The following is a 17,136-nucleotide window of genomic DNA, read 5'->3' as shown; positions in this document are numbered from 1 at the left end:
GGAAGCCAGCCTGGCCACCCACTATGTAAGCAAACAGACGATACATCTGGTTATGGTTCATGAACATTCATATAAACACCTTACATTGTGTACAAGTTGTCTCTAACTTGTACACAACACTTCCATTCTCATATAATTTTTAGAAGGAATGATGCTCTGACAAATTATTATTATTATTAGTTTTTTTTTTATTATCACACTGGCCGATTCCCACCAAGGCAGGGTGGCCCGAAAAAGAAAAACTTTCACCATCATTCACTCCATCACTGTCTTGCCAGAAGGGTGCTTTACACTACAGTTTTTAAACTGCAACATTAACACCCCTCCTTCAGAGTGCAGGCACTGTACTTCCCATCTCCAGGACTCAAGTCCGGCCTGCTGGTTTCCCCTTCATGAATGTTACTTTGCTCACACTCCAACAGCATGTCAAGTATTTAAAACCATTTGTCTCCATTCACTCCTATCAAACACGCTCACGCATGCCCGCTGTAAGTCCAAGCCCCTCGCACACAAAACCTCCTTTACCCCCTCCCTCCAACTTTTCCTAGGCCGACCCCTACCCCGCCTTCCTTCCACTACAGACTGATACACTCTTGAAGTCATTCTGTTTCGCTCCATTCTCTCTACATGACCGAACCACCTCAACAACCCTTCCTCAGCCCTCTGGACAACAGTTTTGGTAATCCCGCACCTCCTCCTAACTTCCAAACTATGAATTCTCTGCATTATATTCACACCACACATTGCCCTCAGACATGACATCTCCACTGCCTCCAGCCTTCTCCTCGCTGCAACATTCATCACCCATGCTTCACACCCATATAAGAGCGTTGGTAAAACTATACTCTCATACATTCCCCTCTTTGCCTCCAAGGACAAAGTTCTTTGTCTCCACAGACTCCTAAGTGCACCGCTCACCCTTTTCCCCTCATCAATTCTATGATTCACCTCATCTTTCATAGATCCATCTGCTGACACGTCCACTCCCAAATATCTGAATACATTCACCTCCTCCATACTCTCTCCCTCCAATCTGATATCCAATCTTTCATCACCTAATCTTTTTGTTATCCTCATAACCTTACTCTTTCCTGTATTCACTTTTAATTTTCTTCGTTTACATACCCTACCAAATTAATCCACCAACCTCTGCAGCTTCTCTTCAGAATCTCCCAAGAGCACAGTGTCATCAGCAAAGAGCAACTGTGACAACTCCCACTTTATGTGCGATTCTTTATCTTTTAACTCCACGCCTCTTGCCAAGACCCTCGCATTTACTTCTCTTACAACCCCATCTATAAATACGGTGGACCCTCGCCTAACGAACGCATCGCATAACGTTAAATCTGCCTAGCGATACATTTTAATGCAAAAATTTTGCCTCGGCTATCGCTAAAAAACTCGCTCAATGCGATTCATTCGAGACGCGTCCATGTGCGGCCTGAGCGCGCCTCACTTGTTCCGTGGGTGCCAGTGTTTACAAGCCAGCCACCACGGTCGCTTCCAAGCATACAGTCTGAACATTTCATATCACAGCCTTTTTAGTGATTGCACCTGCAAAATAAGTCACCATGGGCCCCAAGAAAGCTTCTAGCGCCAACCCTACAGCAAAAAGAGTGAGAAAAACTATGGATATGAAGAAAGAGATCATTGCTAAGTATGAAAGTGGAGTGTGTGTCTCCGATCAATCAAGGAAGCTGTTCTTGCCAAAGGTGCAACTTTGTTTTCGAAACAGAGATCGCAAGTGATAGATGTTGAGAGACTGTTATTGGTGTAGATAAACGAAAAACAGATAGCATCTCTCAAGCGATCATATGTGAAAAGGCTAGGAAGTTGCATGATGATTTAATTAGAAAAATGCCTGCAACTAGTGATGATGTGAGTGAATTTAAGGCCAGCAAAGGTTGGTTTGAGAGATTTAAGAATCAGTGGCATACATAGTGTGATAAGGCATGGTGAGGCTGCCAGTTCAGACCACAAAGCGGCTGAAAAATATGTGCAGGATTTCAAAGAGTACATAGACAGTGAAGGACTGAAACCTGAACAAGTGTTTAATTGTGACGAAACAGGCCTGTTTTGGAAGAAAATGCCAAGCAGGACGTACATTACTCAGGAGAAAAGGCACTCCCAGGACATAAGCCTATGAAAGACAGGCTTACTCTGTTGATGTGTGCCAATGCTAGTGGTGATTGCAAAGTGAAGCCTTTATTGGTGTATCACTCTGAAACTCTCAGAGTGTTCAGGAAAAACAATGTCCTCAAGGCTAATTTGTGTGTGCTGTGGAGGGCAAACAGTAAGGCATGGGTCACTAGGGACTTTTTCTATGACTGGTTACACCATGCATTTGCCCCCACTGTGAAAAATTACCTAATTGAAAAGAAATTAGACCTTAAGTGCCTCCTGGTATTAGACAGTACTCCTGGTCATCCTTCAGACGTGGCAGAGCGACTTTCTGCGGAAATGAGCTTAATTAAGGTCAAGTTTTTGCTTCCTAATACCACTCCTCTCCTGCAGCCCATGGACCAGCAGGTCATTTCCAACTTCAAGAAACTGTACACAAAAGCTATGTTTGAAAGGTGCTTTGTAGTGACCTCAGAAACTCAATTGACTCTAAGAGAGTTTTGGAGAGATCACTTTAGCATTCTCAATTGTGTAAACATTATAGGTAAGGCTTGGGAGGAAGTGATTAAGAGGACCTTGAACTCTGCTTGAAAGAAACTGTGGCCAGAATGTGTAGACAAAAGGGATTTTGAAGGGTTTGAGGCTAACCCTAGGAATCCTATGCCAGTTGAGGAATCCATTGTGGCACTGGGAAAGTCCTTGGGGTTGGAGGTTAGTGGGGAGGATGTGGAAGAGTTGGTGGAGGAGGACAATGAAGAACTAACCACTGATGAGCTGCTAGATCATCTTCAACAGCAAGAGGCCACACCTGAGGAAACTGCTTCGGAGGAGTGGATAGAGAAATTGAGGAAGTTGCCTACTTCAAAGATTAAGGAAATGTGTGCAGTGTGGCTTAAAGTGCAAACCTTTTTTGATGAAAATCACCCTCACACAGCTATTGCAAGCCTTGCTGGTGACTATTACACTGACAATGTTGTGAAACACTTCAGGAATGTCATAAAGGAACGGGAGGTACAGGCCTCTATGGACAGATATATTGTGCGACAGAGGTCCAGTGACTCTGAAGCTGGTCCTAGTGGCATTAAAAGAAGAAGGGAAGTAACCCCAGAAAAGGACTTGCCACCTCAAGTCCTAATGGAAGGGGATTCCCCTTCTAAACATTAACACCATCCACAGTCTCCCCTCCTCCCATCCCATCAATCATCACCAGATCTTCAATAAAGATAAGTGTCATGTAACTGTGCATGTCTTCTTCAGTTTGTATGTATTAAAATTAATATTTCATGTGGTAAAAATTTTTTTTTGTTCATACTTTGGGGTGTCAGGAATGGATTAATTTGATTTCCATTATTTCTTATAAGGAAAATTAATTCGCCTAACGATAATTTCGCCTAACGTTGAGCTCTCAGGAACGGATTAATAGCATTAGGCGAGGGTCCACTGTATATTAAACAACCATGGTGACATCACACATCCTTGTCTAAGGCCTACTTTTACTGGGAAATAATCTCCCTCTTTCCTACATACTCTAACCTGAGCCTCACTATCCTCGTAAAAACTCTTCACTGCTTTCAGTAACCTACCTCCTATACCATACACCTGCAACATCTGCCACATTGCCCTCTATCCACTCTGTCATATGCCTTTTCCAAATCCATAAATGCCACAAAAACCTCTTTAGCCTTATCTAAATACTGTTCACCTATATGTTTCACTGTAAACACTTGGTCTACACACCCCCTACTTTTCCTAAAGCCTCCTTGCTCATCTGCTATCCTACTCTCTATCTTACTCTTAATTCTTTCAATAATAACTCTGCCATACACTTTACCAGGTATACCCAACAGACTGTTTCCCACCAAGGCAGGGTGACCCAAAAAGAAAGAAAATCCCCAAAACCAAAATACTTTCATCATCATTCAACACTTTCACCTCACTCATAAATACAGACTTAATCAGCATTAATATAAAAAGAAAAATTAAGAACAGTGGAGAGTCCAATACTTCCTGCTTACTGTAGTACTGTAGTTGTTCTGTCAGTAGTATGTGTCTCAAACTTTTTTAAAGTGAACCTGTTGACTTAGTTTGTTTGGCAAGTATTAGTTTGTCATAAAAGTGGATAGTGTATGTTCATAGTCAGCCCCCCTCTTCTGCCCTAAAAATTTCATTTTGAATATCAACTGTAAATAAACCTTGTAGAGTTTCTTTACTTGTAGAATGAGTTCATGCTAGGTAACCATAATCAGCAGATCAATAAAACACAAATATATGGCATATAGTCAAGATTTCAAGACTCTCAAAATCATGATAACGTGATTGTAAATAAATTAAAGAACAGATGGGGCTTGAACCCATGGCAAGTGAGTCCTAAAACTAGCAGGACTGTGTGTTAACCACTAGACTATACCAACTTAATAAGATTCATACAACTATGTAAATTTCTATACACCATAGGGAGGTTAGCATGGGCCACACATGATCACATGCAGGTTTTTACAAAAGAATCTCACACCAGCATGTCTGTGGCATGTTGAAAAATTAAGACACTTATGCAACATATGGGAATCTTTATTGAAGAAACGTTTCACCACACAGTGGCTTCATCAGTCTTATACAAAGGAAGGTATAAGGAGAAGAGGAGTTTGAGGTAATCAGTCCCTCAGCCTGGAGTCGAAGTGTTCAGAGGTAATCAGTCCCTCAGCCTGGAGTCGAAGTGTTCAGTCCATCAGTCTTGTAGAAAGTACAGCACAAGGCCGTAGCAGTGGCTTATATACTATGACCCCGCCTCCTCCTGCTTCGTCTCACCTGACTACAGTATATAAGCCACTGCTACGGTCCTGTGCTGTACTTTCTACAAGATTGATGGACTGAACACTTCGACTCCAGCCTGAGGGATTGATTACCTCAAACTACTCCTCTCCTTATACCTTCCTGCTTTGTATAAGACTGACGAAGCCACTGTGTGGCAAAACGTTTCTTCAGTAAAGATTCCCGTATGTTGCATAAGTGTCTTAATTCTTCAACTTGTTGGTTTTCAAAACCATTCATCGTGTCTGTGGCATGCTGTAGCTCAAGTCCCCTCAAAATGCTCTGATGATTCATGAAATCGTAACATGATTGCAAATAATCACAGAACAAGGGTTCAAACCCATGGCAAGCAAATCCTAAAACATGCAGGTCAGTGAGCAGAAGAGTGCCTGGACTCTGAAAAAGGGTGGGAATGTTGAAGTTTGGAGGGGCATCTGAACCATGATGTCAGTGCCCTTCTGGCAAGACAGTGATTGAATGAGCGACGAAATGTTTTCTTCTTTGTAGGGTCACTCTTACTCAGTGGGAGATGGCCAGACTGTTAAATATGTACAGTGTATCTTCTTTCTTTCAACAAACTGGCTGTATCCCACCGAAGCAGGGTGGCCCAAAAAGAAAAACAAAAGTATATACAGTGCATGTTATCTTGAAATACATGTTTTCAGGACCTTGAGATCCGTGCAGTCCTCCTGGATGAAGTGATGCGTGAACCAGAGTCTCCCACCACAGACCACTTGCTCACTTTAGAGGTTAAGAGTCTCCGGGACACACGAGACCTTCTTGAAAAAGTCTCTGTTAAGGATGCTGCAGCTTTTATTGATGAAAACCCTCACCCGAGACTCTGGTAAAACATTACTATGCATTTCACAACTAACCCACAAGCTGGAGATGAAAGTTATGAGACATTTTTATACATCTTGGAGGAAGTTGTAAGTCAGGTCAGGTGAAGAGAGGGTTGGAGACAACTTTGGTAAGATCAAGTCTCTTGTATTCTGAAGGCTAGAGTATTTGAAAACATACTTAGAATGGGGCAAATCTATGGAAAACCTGATCAAAGATTCATTTGCAACTTGTGGGTTGGTTGCCAGTTGTTCCCATCATGTTATTGTGGCTAATATTGTCTATTATTATGCTTTAATACAAATACAAGTTTGTTTCAACATGATACATTTTTTATACAGAAATGGGTGACACTTGAGAGCATTTCGGGCAAGCTTAAGCCTAGCTTAAGACTTCCATTATCAGAATTATTTATGAATACCGTCAAACCTTAAAATTCATGTTCTTTGTAATCTGCATGCTTCAGTTAAATAATGTGTATACTGAAATCCATTTTGTGTATTTCTTAATATATGTATATGCATTTTGTTCAGTGAACATTTGTTTTGATTGTTCGAAGATCTCAAGGATTTTGTTTACAATGTACTTGTTCTTTTTTCTGAATATCAATATTAAGCATTTTATAGCATTACTGTGCTTACAGAGATAAAGAATTTCTTTTACATTAGCTGTCTTCCACCATGGTAGGATGACCCAGAAAAAGAAAACACATAACCATTATTCATTCAGTAGCTGTCCTGCCAGAAGCACAGAGATATTACACTGCAAATGACACGCTGAACTGCAACATCCACACCCCTCATACAGAATGCATTCACTGTATTTCCCATCTTCAGGACTCAAATCCATCAAACTGGTTTTCCTTCTATACTTTCATAAATTACTTTGCTCATACTTCAATAGTATGCCAAACCATGATAAATCACTTGTCTCCATTCAGTCTCCTCTAACATGCTCTCACACGAGTGCTGGATACTCAAGCCCCTACTACTCAAAACATTCATCCCTTCTCTTTAAGAGATATAGCCAAAAAACATTAACCCTCACTGATTATGGGGTTTGACTATGTATTATTGTTCATTATTGAGCTATGGGTTTAATAATGATTGTGTCTTCCCTCTGTCAGTTGTGTCTTCACAAATGCTTTGATTTAAACAAACAAAATTTCTTTCTTTCTGCAGTATACAAAATGTAGTTTACATGTAATAAAGTATTATTAAGCACAAAAGAAAGCCACGATTATGCAGTGCATTTCTGCCCAAATTGCACCGCATTTATATATAGAGTTTCCTTTTGTGTACCTGTGTTAAGTTTTGAGAGTTGCATTGAGACAGAAAGACATTTTTTTATTAATACCCTGGCCATCTCCTACCGAGGTAGGGCGACAGTATAGCCATCACTTACAATTTATTTCCTTTCTTAGGCGTTTGCTTGCTGAAGCCGCTTTAGAAAAGCAAGACCTCAAGAACGCTGAAGCAGCCTTTGTCCGATGCAAGGATTACCCAGGAATACAACTGGTTAAACGCATCTCCAACATCCAGAATGAAACTCTTCGTAAAGCAGAAGTGGCAGCGTATTTTAAAGACTTTGATGAGGCAGAGAAGTTGTACTTGGAGGTAGATAGAAGGTAAGTTGTTTAACCCTTAAACTGTCCAAACATAGGTCTACATTTTATTTTTCCTGCCTAATAATTTGGCATCATTGGCCTGAGTTGCCTGGTCAGTATAGAATGGGTCTTAACAGTCGGTGTGTGCAGTATTAAAAAAATCTGGGACCACTAAGTACAGTAGGGCTCCACTTATATGGCAGGTTAGGTTCCAGGCTACCTCTATAAAGCAGAAATCGATGTAAAGTGGAACACCTTTTTTCCCACTTATAAATGCATATAAATACTAGATAACAAATTGACACTAACATATATTAAGTTAGCAATAAAACTAGGCATTAAAATAACAATTAAAGAGTAAAATACACATTTAGTACACTCATTACTTACATTAAAATATTTGTAGTCTTAATCTAGGGTGAGATGAGTAGTATTTATTGTAAGAAATCAAGTGTGGTATGTATGGTAGCCAGCCGGGCTACCATACCAGGCCAACCCACCCACACATAATATTCTTTGACATTTAAGCATCACAGAGCGATAAAATGCATGTACAGTTCACTCATTAATTACCTTAAAATATTTGTAGACTTAATGTAGGGTCAGAGGTGAGTAAACGAGATAAAACAAATAAATGAGAGAGAGAGAGAGATTGAGAGAATGAGTACATGAGAGAGGACAGGTGCGGAGTTATGTAAACCAGGTGAATGCGAGTTTTGTAAACAAACCAGGTGCACACGTCTGGTTTGTGTACAAGTTACATTGTGTACAAGTTGTCTCTACATTGATACGGTAGAATAAATAAAGAGGAACACTCCTATTCTCATGTAACACAATTTTTAGAAGAAAAGACACTCTGAGTGAAGATATACGAAAAGAATAATTTTCTACAGTTATGCCCAGTAACACATTTTCTCTTTATGTTGGACTAGAGAAAACGTCATTCTTGCCGTCACTCGTACAAGTTGTCTGGCTACCACATCTCATATTTATATTTATTTATTCTACTCTGGGGTGTATTTATCATCTTTATATGTTATGTATCGTGTTTATTATATAATTTTGAAAAAATATCATAGCTGGCTTAATGAAAATGTGTATACAGTGGAACCTCAAAAATCAAACTTAATCCGTTCCAGGAGCTAGTTCTGAATTCGAAAAGTCTGAAATTCGAAGCAATATTTCCCATAAGAAATAATGGAAATACAATTAATCCGTTCCAGAAACCCAAAAATATTCACACAAAAAATACATTTTATAGAGATTAATTACAGTTTTACATACAACAAATACTATAGTTTTTAATTATGTATAGTAATACATATAAAATAACATTTTTACTCACTTTTATTGAAGATTGGTGATGGCATCTGGAAGATAGGGAGGAGGAGAGAGGGAGTTGGGGTTAGTGTTTGGAAGGAGAATCCCCCTCCATGAGGACTTCAGGTAAAGCCCTCTCTGGGATTATTTCCTTTCTTTGTCTTTTAATGCCACTAGGACCAGCTTGAGAGTCACTGGACCCCTGTCTCACAAAATAACTATCCACAGTCCTCTGTTTCTGGTGCCTCTTTAACATTTCCCTAAAATGGGACATGGTTCTGTCACTGAACTTGTTGCAAAGATGGCTTGTTTCAGCTTGCTCAGGGTGGTACTTCTGCACAAACATTTGGACATCATTCCACTTGGCACAAATCTCCTTAATCTTTGAAGAAGGCACCTCATCCACTCCCTATATTAACACCTTTCGCAACATCAGCTTCCTTAATTTGTTCTTTCTTTGACAGGATAGAACCGATGGTCGACTTGTTTTTTCCATACATCCTGGCAAGCTCAACAAGTCTCATACCACTCTCATACTTCTGTATTATTTCCTTCTTCACATCTATGGTGTTTCTCACTTTCTTTACCACAGGGGTACCACTAGCAAGTTTCTTTGGGCCCATGGCAGCTTATTTCACAGTCCCACAAGCACTAAACACAACGAAATAATCGTAAAATGCGTGAATGAGAGCGCAGGTTAGTGTTCACTCAAGCAGAAACAAAGCTAGACTGCTCACGGCGCCTGCGCGGGGACGCGGACAGAGCGGGCGGCAGACAGGCTCCGTACCTGGCGATCCGAAAATAGGGGCGCGTTCGATAATAGGGACACAGTTTGTCCGAAAAAATGGTCCTATTTTCGAAACGTTCGATATATGATACGTACGTTCGATTTTTGAGGTTCCACTGTATTAACATAATATACGACATTTAATGACCCAGTTATTATTATTATTATTGTTACTAGTATGGCATCACTCGTACAAGTCGTCTGGCTACCACATCTCATATTTATGTTTATTTATTCTACTGTGGGGTGTATTTATCATCTTAAATGTTATGTATCGTGTTTATTATATAATTTTGAAAAAAATATCATAGATGGATTAATGAAAATGTGTATATTAAAGTAATATATGACATTAAATAAGACTTTGTGATTATTATTGAGTATTATTATTTTTTTTTTTTTTTTCAACAAGTCGGCCGTCTCCCACCGAGGCAGGGTGACCCAAAAAAGAAAGAAAATCCCCAAAAAGAAAATGCTTTCATCATCATTCAACACTTTCACCACACTCACACATTATCACTGCTTTTGCAGAGGTGCCCAGAATACAACAGTTTAGAAGCATATACGTATAAAGATACACAACATATCCCTCCAAACTGCCAATATCCCAAACCACTCCTTTAAAGTGCAGGCATTGTACTTCCCATTTCCAGGACTCAAGTCCGGCTATATAAAAATAACTGGTTTCCCTGAATCCCTTCACTAAATATTACCCTGCTCACACTCCAACAGATCGTCAGGTCCCAAATACCATTCGTCTCCATTCACTTCTATCGAACACGCTCATGCACGCCTGCTGGAAGTCCAAGCCCCTTGCCCACAAAACCTCCCTTACCCCTTCCTTCCAACCTTTTCGAGGACGACCCCTACCCCGCCTTCCTTCCCCTACAGATTTAAATGCTCTCCATGTCATTCTACCTTGATCCATTCTCTCTAAATGACCAAACCACCTCAACCCCTAATACTTTTATTAACTCCACACCTTCTCCTAATTTCCACACTCCGAATTTTCTGCATAATATTTACACCACACATTGCCCTTAGACAGGACATCTCCACTGCCTCCAACCGCCTCCTCGCTGCTGCATTCACAACCCAAGCTTCACACCCATATAAGAGTGTTGGTACTACTATACTTTCATATGTAGTAATTTACACAGGAAAGGGGGGGTTACCAGCCCCTTGCTCCTGGTATTTTAGTCACCTCTTAAAACATGCATGGCTTACGGAGGAAGGATTCTTTTTCACTTCTCCATGGTCACCTCTATTTATAACTTCAAAAGTTATCTACCAGTTTTGCTGGTAGTGATACTCTTGTTTTTGAGATATTGTACCATATCTTTTTCTGTTAAATATAGTCAAAATTTAAAGTTACTCACCATATGCAGAACTGTGCCTAGTTTTTTTTTTTTTTAACACGTCGGCCATCTCCCATCAAGGCAGGGTAACCCAAAAAAGAAAGAAACACTTTCATCATCATTCAACACTTTCATCATCATTCACATATAATCACTGCCTTTGCAGAGGTGCCCAGATATGACAGTTTAGATGTCACTCCAAACAGGCAATATCCCAGACTCAAGTCTGGCTAACCAGTTTTCCTGAATCTCTTCACAAAATATTACCCTGTTCACACTCCTACAGCTTTTCAGATCCCAAAACCCATTCGTCTCCATTCACTCCTAACACATTCACACATGCCTGCTGCATGTCCAGGCCCCTTGCACACAAAACCTGTTTTACCCCCTCCCTCCATCCTTTCCTAGGATGACCCCTATCCCACCTCCTCTCCAATACAGATTTATACACCCTCCAAGTCATTCTATTTTGCTCCAGCCTTTCTAAATGACCAAACCACCTCAATAACCCCTCTTCAGATCTCTGAATAATACTTATTGTAACTCCACACCTCCTAATTTCCACACTACGAATTCTCTGCTTAATACAGTTGTCCCTCATTTATCGTCGTTAATCCGTTAATGGAAGTGTGACGATTATTGAAATAGACGATTTTCGAATCAATTTTCCCCATAAGAAATAATGTAAATATAATTAATCCGTTCCTGACACCCAGAAGTATTAAAACAAAAAATTTTTTTACATGAAATATAGATGTAGTACATAAACAGTACAATGGGACATGATGAATGAAACATTAACAGCATAACACTTACCTTTATTGGCGATTCTTCTTAGTGTATGGAAGACTGGAGGAGGAGAGACATTGAATTACTGTTTGGAAGTGGAATCTCCTTCTATCAACACCTCAGGTACCAAGTGCTTTTCTGGGGTTACTTCTCTTCTCTGTTTCTTAATGCCACTAGGACCAGCTTGAGAGTCACTGGAGTCCTGTCTCGCAAAAAAAGTGTCCAGAGAGCTCTGTTTCTGGCGTCTCTTTAAAACTTCCCAAAAATGGGCCAAGACTGTACAAGTTGCCGATATGGCTCGCAACATCCTTCTCAGGGTGATGTTTCTCCATAAATCTTTCCATCCTACCCCACATTTCAAAAATCTCCTTAATTTCTGATGAAGGCACCTTCTTCCATCTCTCTTCCTCCTCCTCTGCAGCAAGATTCTGAGCTGTGATCTGTTGCTGTTCCTGCTGAAGCTCTTGCAGCTCCTCAGTGGTTAGCTCTTCATTGTGGTCCTCCACCAACTCTTCCGCATCCTCCAAACTCACATCCAACCCCATGGAACTTCCCAGTGCAACAATAGAGTTCACAACTGACATAGGCTCATCAGGGTCAGCCACAAACCCTTCAAAATCCCTCTTGTGGACACAATCTGGCCACAATTTTCTCCAGGCAGACTTCAAAGTCCTGGTAGTCACTCCCTCCCAAGTTTTACCTATAAGGCTTATGCAATGGAGGATACTGAAGTGTTCTTTCCAAAACTCTCTTAGGGTCAAGTGAGCGTCTGAGGTCACATTAAAGCACCTTTGAAACATTGCTTTGGTGTAGAGTTTTTAAAGTTTGAAATGACCTGCTGGTCCATGGGCTGGAGGAGAGTAGTGGTATTCGGGGGCATGAACTTTACTGTGATGAACCCAAACTCCTGCAGAATTAGGTCATCCAAGTTTGGAGGATGAGCATGTGCATTGTCCATTACTAGGGGGCACTTGAGATTCAATTTCTTTTCCAGGAGGTAATTCTTCACACTAGGGTCAAACACTTTATTGAACCACTCGACGAAAAATTTCCCTCGTGACCCATGCCTTATTATTAGATCTCCAAAGCACACACAATTTACTCTTCATAACATTGTTTTTCCTGAACACTCTGGGATTTTCAGAATGGTACACTAGTAACGGCTTCACTTTGAAATCCCCACTAGCATTAGCACAGACCATGAGCGTCAGCCTGTCTTTCATAGGCTTGTGTCCTGGCAGTCCCTTTTCCTCCTGAGTAATGTAGGTCCTCTTTGGCATTTTCTTCCAAAAGAGGCCTGTTTCGTCACAACTGAACACTTGTTCAGGTTTCAGTCCTTCAGCCTCTATGTACTCCTGGAATTCACTTACGAAATTTGTAACTACAATTTTGTCCAAACTGGCAGCCTTACCATGCCTTATCACATGTGTATGTCACTACGGTTCTTAAATCTCTCAAACCAACCTTTGCTGGCCTTAAATTCACAAATATCACTACTTGTTGCAGTCAGTTTCTTTACCAGATCGTCATGCAACTGCCTTGCCTTTTCACAGTAATCGATGTCATAAGACTATCTCCTGCTAATTGTTTCTCGTTTATCCACACCAATAATAACTTCTCAACCTCTTCGAGTACTAATGATCTCATTTTTGTCAGCATATTTACCCCCTTTGCAACAACAGCTTCCTTGATTTCCTTTTTCTTGGCCACAATGGAAGATATGGGTGTACGGGATTTGTTATACATCCTGGCCAGTTCGGCCACACGTACGCCACTTTCATATTGTTCATTGATGTTTTTCTTAAATTCAGTCGTATTTCTCACCTTCTTTACCAAAGGTTTGGCACTAGGAGTTTTCTTTGGAGCTGTGGTAGCTTATTTAGCACATGCAAGCACTAAAATAAATGGAATATTATGAAATATTTCGTATGAACACGTGAGGGGACCATCGCTCACTTGTAAACAATGGCACACTGGCTGAGAAGGGAGGCCGAGGCAGCTCAGAGCCGTGAGTACGCATCCAGGACGAACGACGATTAGCGAGTCAACCGACCATTTGCGAGCCAATATTTGGACAAAAATAACATGATGATTTCTGAAAAGGACGACTATCGAGCCCGACGATTATCGAGGAACCACTGTATTTATACCATTCATTGCCCTTAGACACGACATCTCTACTGCCTCCAGCCTCCTCCTCACTGCAGCATTTGCAACCCATTCTTCATGCCCATTATACTCTCATATATTCCCTACTTTGCCTTCATGGATAACTTTTTTGTCTTCACAGATATCTCAGTGCACCACTCACCTTTTTTTTTTCTCTCATCAATTCTATGGTTAACCTTGTCCTTCATAAACCCATCTTCTGACAGATCTACTTCCAGATATCTGAACACATTCACTTCTTCCATACTCCCTCCAATGTGATGTCCAATTTTTCATTACCTAACTTGTTTGATACTCTCATCACCTTAGTCTTATCTATGTTCGCTTTCAATTTTTTTTACACACCCAGTTGTACCTAGGTATAACTGGGAAGAAAATATGTACAATATATGTATGTACATATGTATATTTTTGCTTTCCAGGAAAAGAATGAATCGCAAGCATGCGTGAGTTTGGTAGATAGGAGTAAATGGAGATGAATGGTATTTGGGACTTGACGAGCTGTTGGAGTGTAAGTAGGGTAATATTTAGTGAAGGGATTCAGGGAAACCAGTTATTTTTATATAGCCAAAATTGAGTACTGGAAATGGGAAGTACAATACCTGCACTTTAAAGGAGGGGTTTGGGACATTGGCAGTTTGGAGGGATATGTTTTGTATCTTTATATGTTTATGCTTCTAAACTGTTGTGTTCTGGTACCTCTGCAAAAACAGTGATTATGTATGAGCGAGGTGAAAGTGTTGAATGATGATGAAAGTACGTATTTTCTTTTTGGGGATTTTCTTTCTTTTTGGGTCACCCTGCCTTGGTGGGAGATGGCCAACTTATTAAAAAAAATATATATATATATATACTATATAGTTTAAATCTCATTGCATCCATGTGTGCAGATAATATTAAAAATTGTTTTCAAGAAGATATAAATTGTTCTGTGAATAATCTAAATTCAAAGCTAGTGTTAGAAAGTTGTGATACCTGGATTAGTTCAAATTTTTTCTTTATTTTTACCCACATTTTCACATATAATTTTTTTTTAGCTTTCTTGATGTTACTCACTAATTTATGGTTGTGTTTGGTGTGATAAACTTGCTTATTAGGATGTAATATATAATGTAGAGTGATCATACTGTATACACAGTAATCCTTCACTTATCATGTAGAGGGATGGTGTGTAAAAGTAGAAGGTTGAAAGTGAACACAGATCAGAGTATCAAATAATTTAGATAAAGAAAAATTGGATATCACATTGGAAGGAGGGAGTATGGAAGAAGTGAATGTTTTCAGATATTTGGGGGTTAACTTGTCAGCAGATGGGTTTGTGAAGGATGAGGTTAACTATAGAATTGATGGAGGAAAAAGAGTGAGTGGTTCTTTGAGATATCTGTGGAGACAAAAAATGTTATCCATGAAGCTAAGAAGGGAATGTATGAGAGTATAATTGTACTAACACTCTTATATGGGTGTGAAGCTTGGGTTGTAAATGCTACAGTGAGGAGACGGCTGGAGGCAGTGGAGATGTCGTGTCTAAGCGCAATGTGTGGTGTCAATATTATGCAGAGAATTCGTAGTGTGGAAATTAGGAGGAGGTGTGGAGTTACTAAAAGTATTAGTCAGAGGGCTGAAGAGGGGCTGTTGATGTGGTTTAGTCATTTAGAGAGAATGGAACAAAGTAGAATGACATGAAGAGCAAATAAATCAGTAGGGGAAGGAAGGCAGGGTAGGAGTCGTCCTAGGAAAGGTTGGAGGGAGGAGGTAAAGGAGGTTTTGAGGGCAAGAGGCTTGGACTTCCAGCAAGCATGCATGAGTGTATTATTTTTTATTATTTTTTTATTATCACACTGGGTGATTCCTACCAAGGCAGGGTGGCCCAAAAAAGAAAAACTTTCACCATCATTCACTCCATCACTGTCTTGCCAGAAGGGTGCTTTACACTACAGTTTTTAAACTGCAACATTAACACCCCTCCTTCAGAGTGCAGGCACTGTACTTCCCATCTCCAGGACTCAAGTCCGGCCTGCCGGTTTCCCTGAACCCCTTCATAAATGTTACTTTGCTCACACTCCAACAGCACGTCAAGTATTAAAAACCATTTGTCTCCATTCACTCCTATCAAACACGCTCACGCATGCCTGCTGGAAGTCCAAGCCCCTCACACACAAAACCTCCTTTACCCCCTCCCTCCAACCTTTCCTAGGCCGACCCCTACCCCGCCTTCCTTCCACTACAGACTGATACACTCTTGAAGTCACTCTGTTTCGCTCCATTCTCTTTACATGTCCGAACCACCTCAACAACCCTTCCTCAGCCCTCTGGACAACAGTTTTGGTAATCCCGCACCTCCTCCTAACTTCCAAACTACGAATTCTCTGCATTATATTCACACCACACATTGCCCTCAGACATGACATCTCCACTGCCTCCAGCCTTCTCGCTGCAACATTCATCACCCATGCTTCACACCCATATAAGAGCATTGGTAAAACTATACTCTCATACATTCCCCTCTTTGCCTCCAAGGACAAAGTTCTTTGTCTCCACAGACTCCTAAGTGCACCACTCACCCTTTTCCCCTCATCAATTCTATGATTCACCGCATCTTTCATAGACCCATCCGCTGACACGTCCACTCCCAAATATCTGAATACATTCACCTCCTCCATACTCTCTCCCTCCAATCTGATATCCAATCTTTCATCACCTAATCTTTTTTGTTATCCTCATAACCTTACTCTTTCCTGTATTCACTTTTAATTTTCTTCTTTTGCACACCCTACCAAATTCATCCACCAATCTCTGCAACTTCTCTTCAGAATCTTCCAAGAGCACAGTGTCATCAGCAAAGAGCAACTGTGACAACTCCCACTTTATGTGTGATTCTTTATCTTTTAACTCCATGCCTCTTGCCAAGACCCTTGCATTTACTTCTCTTACAACCCCATCTATAAATATATTAAATAACCACGGTGACATCACACATCCTTGTCTAAGGCCTACTTTTACTGGGAAATAATTTCCCTCTTTCCTACATACTCTAACTTGAGCCTCACTATCCTCGTAAAAACTCTTCACTACTTTCTGTAACCTACCTCCTACACCATACACCTGCAACATCTGCCACATTGCCCCCCTATCCACCCTGTCATATGCCTTTTCCAAATCCATAAATGCCACAAAGACCTCTTTAGCCTTATCTAAATACTGTTCACTTATATGTTTCACTGTAAACACCTGGTCCACACACCCCCTACCTTTCCTAAAGCCTCCTTGTTCATCTGCTATCCTATTCTCCATCTTACTCTTATATAGGAGTGAATGGAGATGAATGGGTTTTGGGACCT

The 17,136-nt window shown here is 40.5% G+C and overlaps 1 protein-coding gene across 3 annotated transcripts in view; it reads left to right on the top strand.

Annotated features, from left to right (window-relative positions):
- The window catches only part of Oseg4 (intraflagellar transport protein Oseg4), a 196,924-nt gene that overhangs the window by 98,570 nt on the left and 81,218 nt on the right, over positions 1–17,136 (top strand). For all 3 annotated transcript variants that reach the window (XR_008409185.2, XR_008409184.2, XM_053797432.2), the window contains exons 15-16: positions 5,595–5,773; positions 7,193–7,396. Coding sequence is in view for 1 of the 3 variants with exons in the window: in XM_053797432.2 (XP_053653407.1) it covers positions 5,595–5,773; positions 7,193–7,396 (383 nt within the window). In the remaining 2 variants the exon portion in view is untranslated. The remainder of the gene's footprint in view (positions 1–5,594; positions 5,774–7,192; positions 7,397–17,136) is intronic.

This window comes from Cherax quadricarinatus, chromosome 86 (genome assembly GCF_038502225.1).
Source record: "Cherax quadricarinatus isolate ZL_2023a chromosome 86, ASM3850222v1, whole genome shotgun sequence".
Lineage (NCBI taxonomy): Eukaryota > Metazoa > Arthropoda > Malacostraca > Decapoda > Parastacidae > Cherax > Cherax quadricarinatus.
Note: the sequence above shows the minus strand (reverse complement) of the source record. Positions and strands in the feature narration are given on the sequence as shown.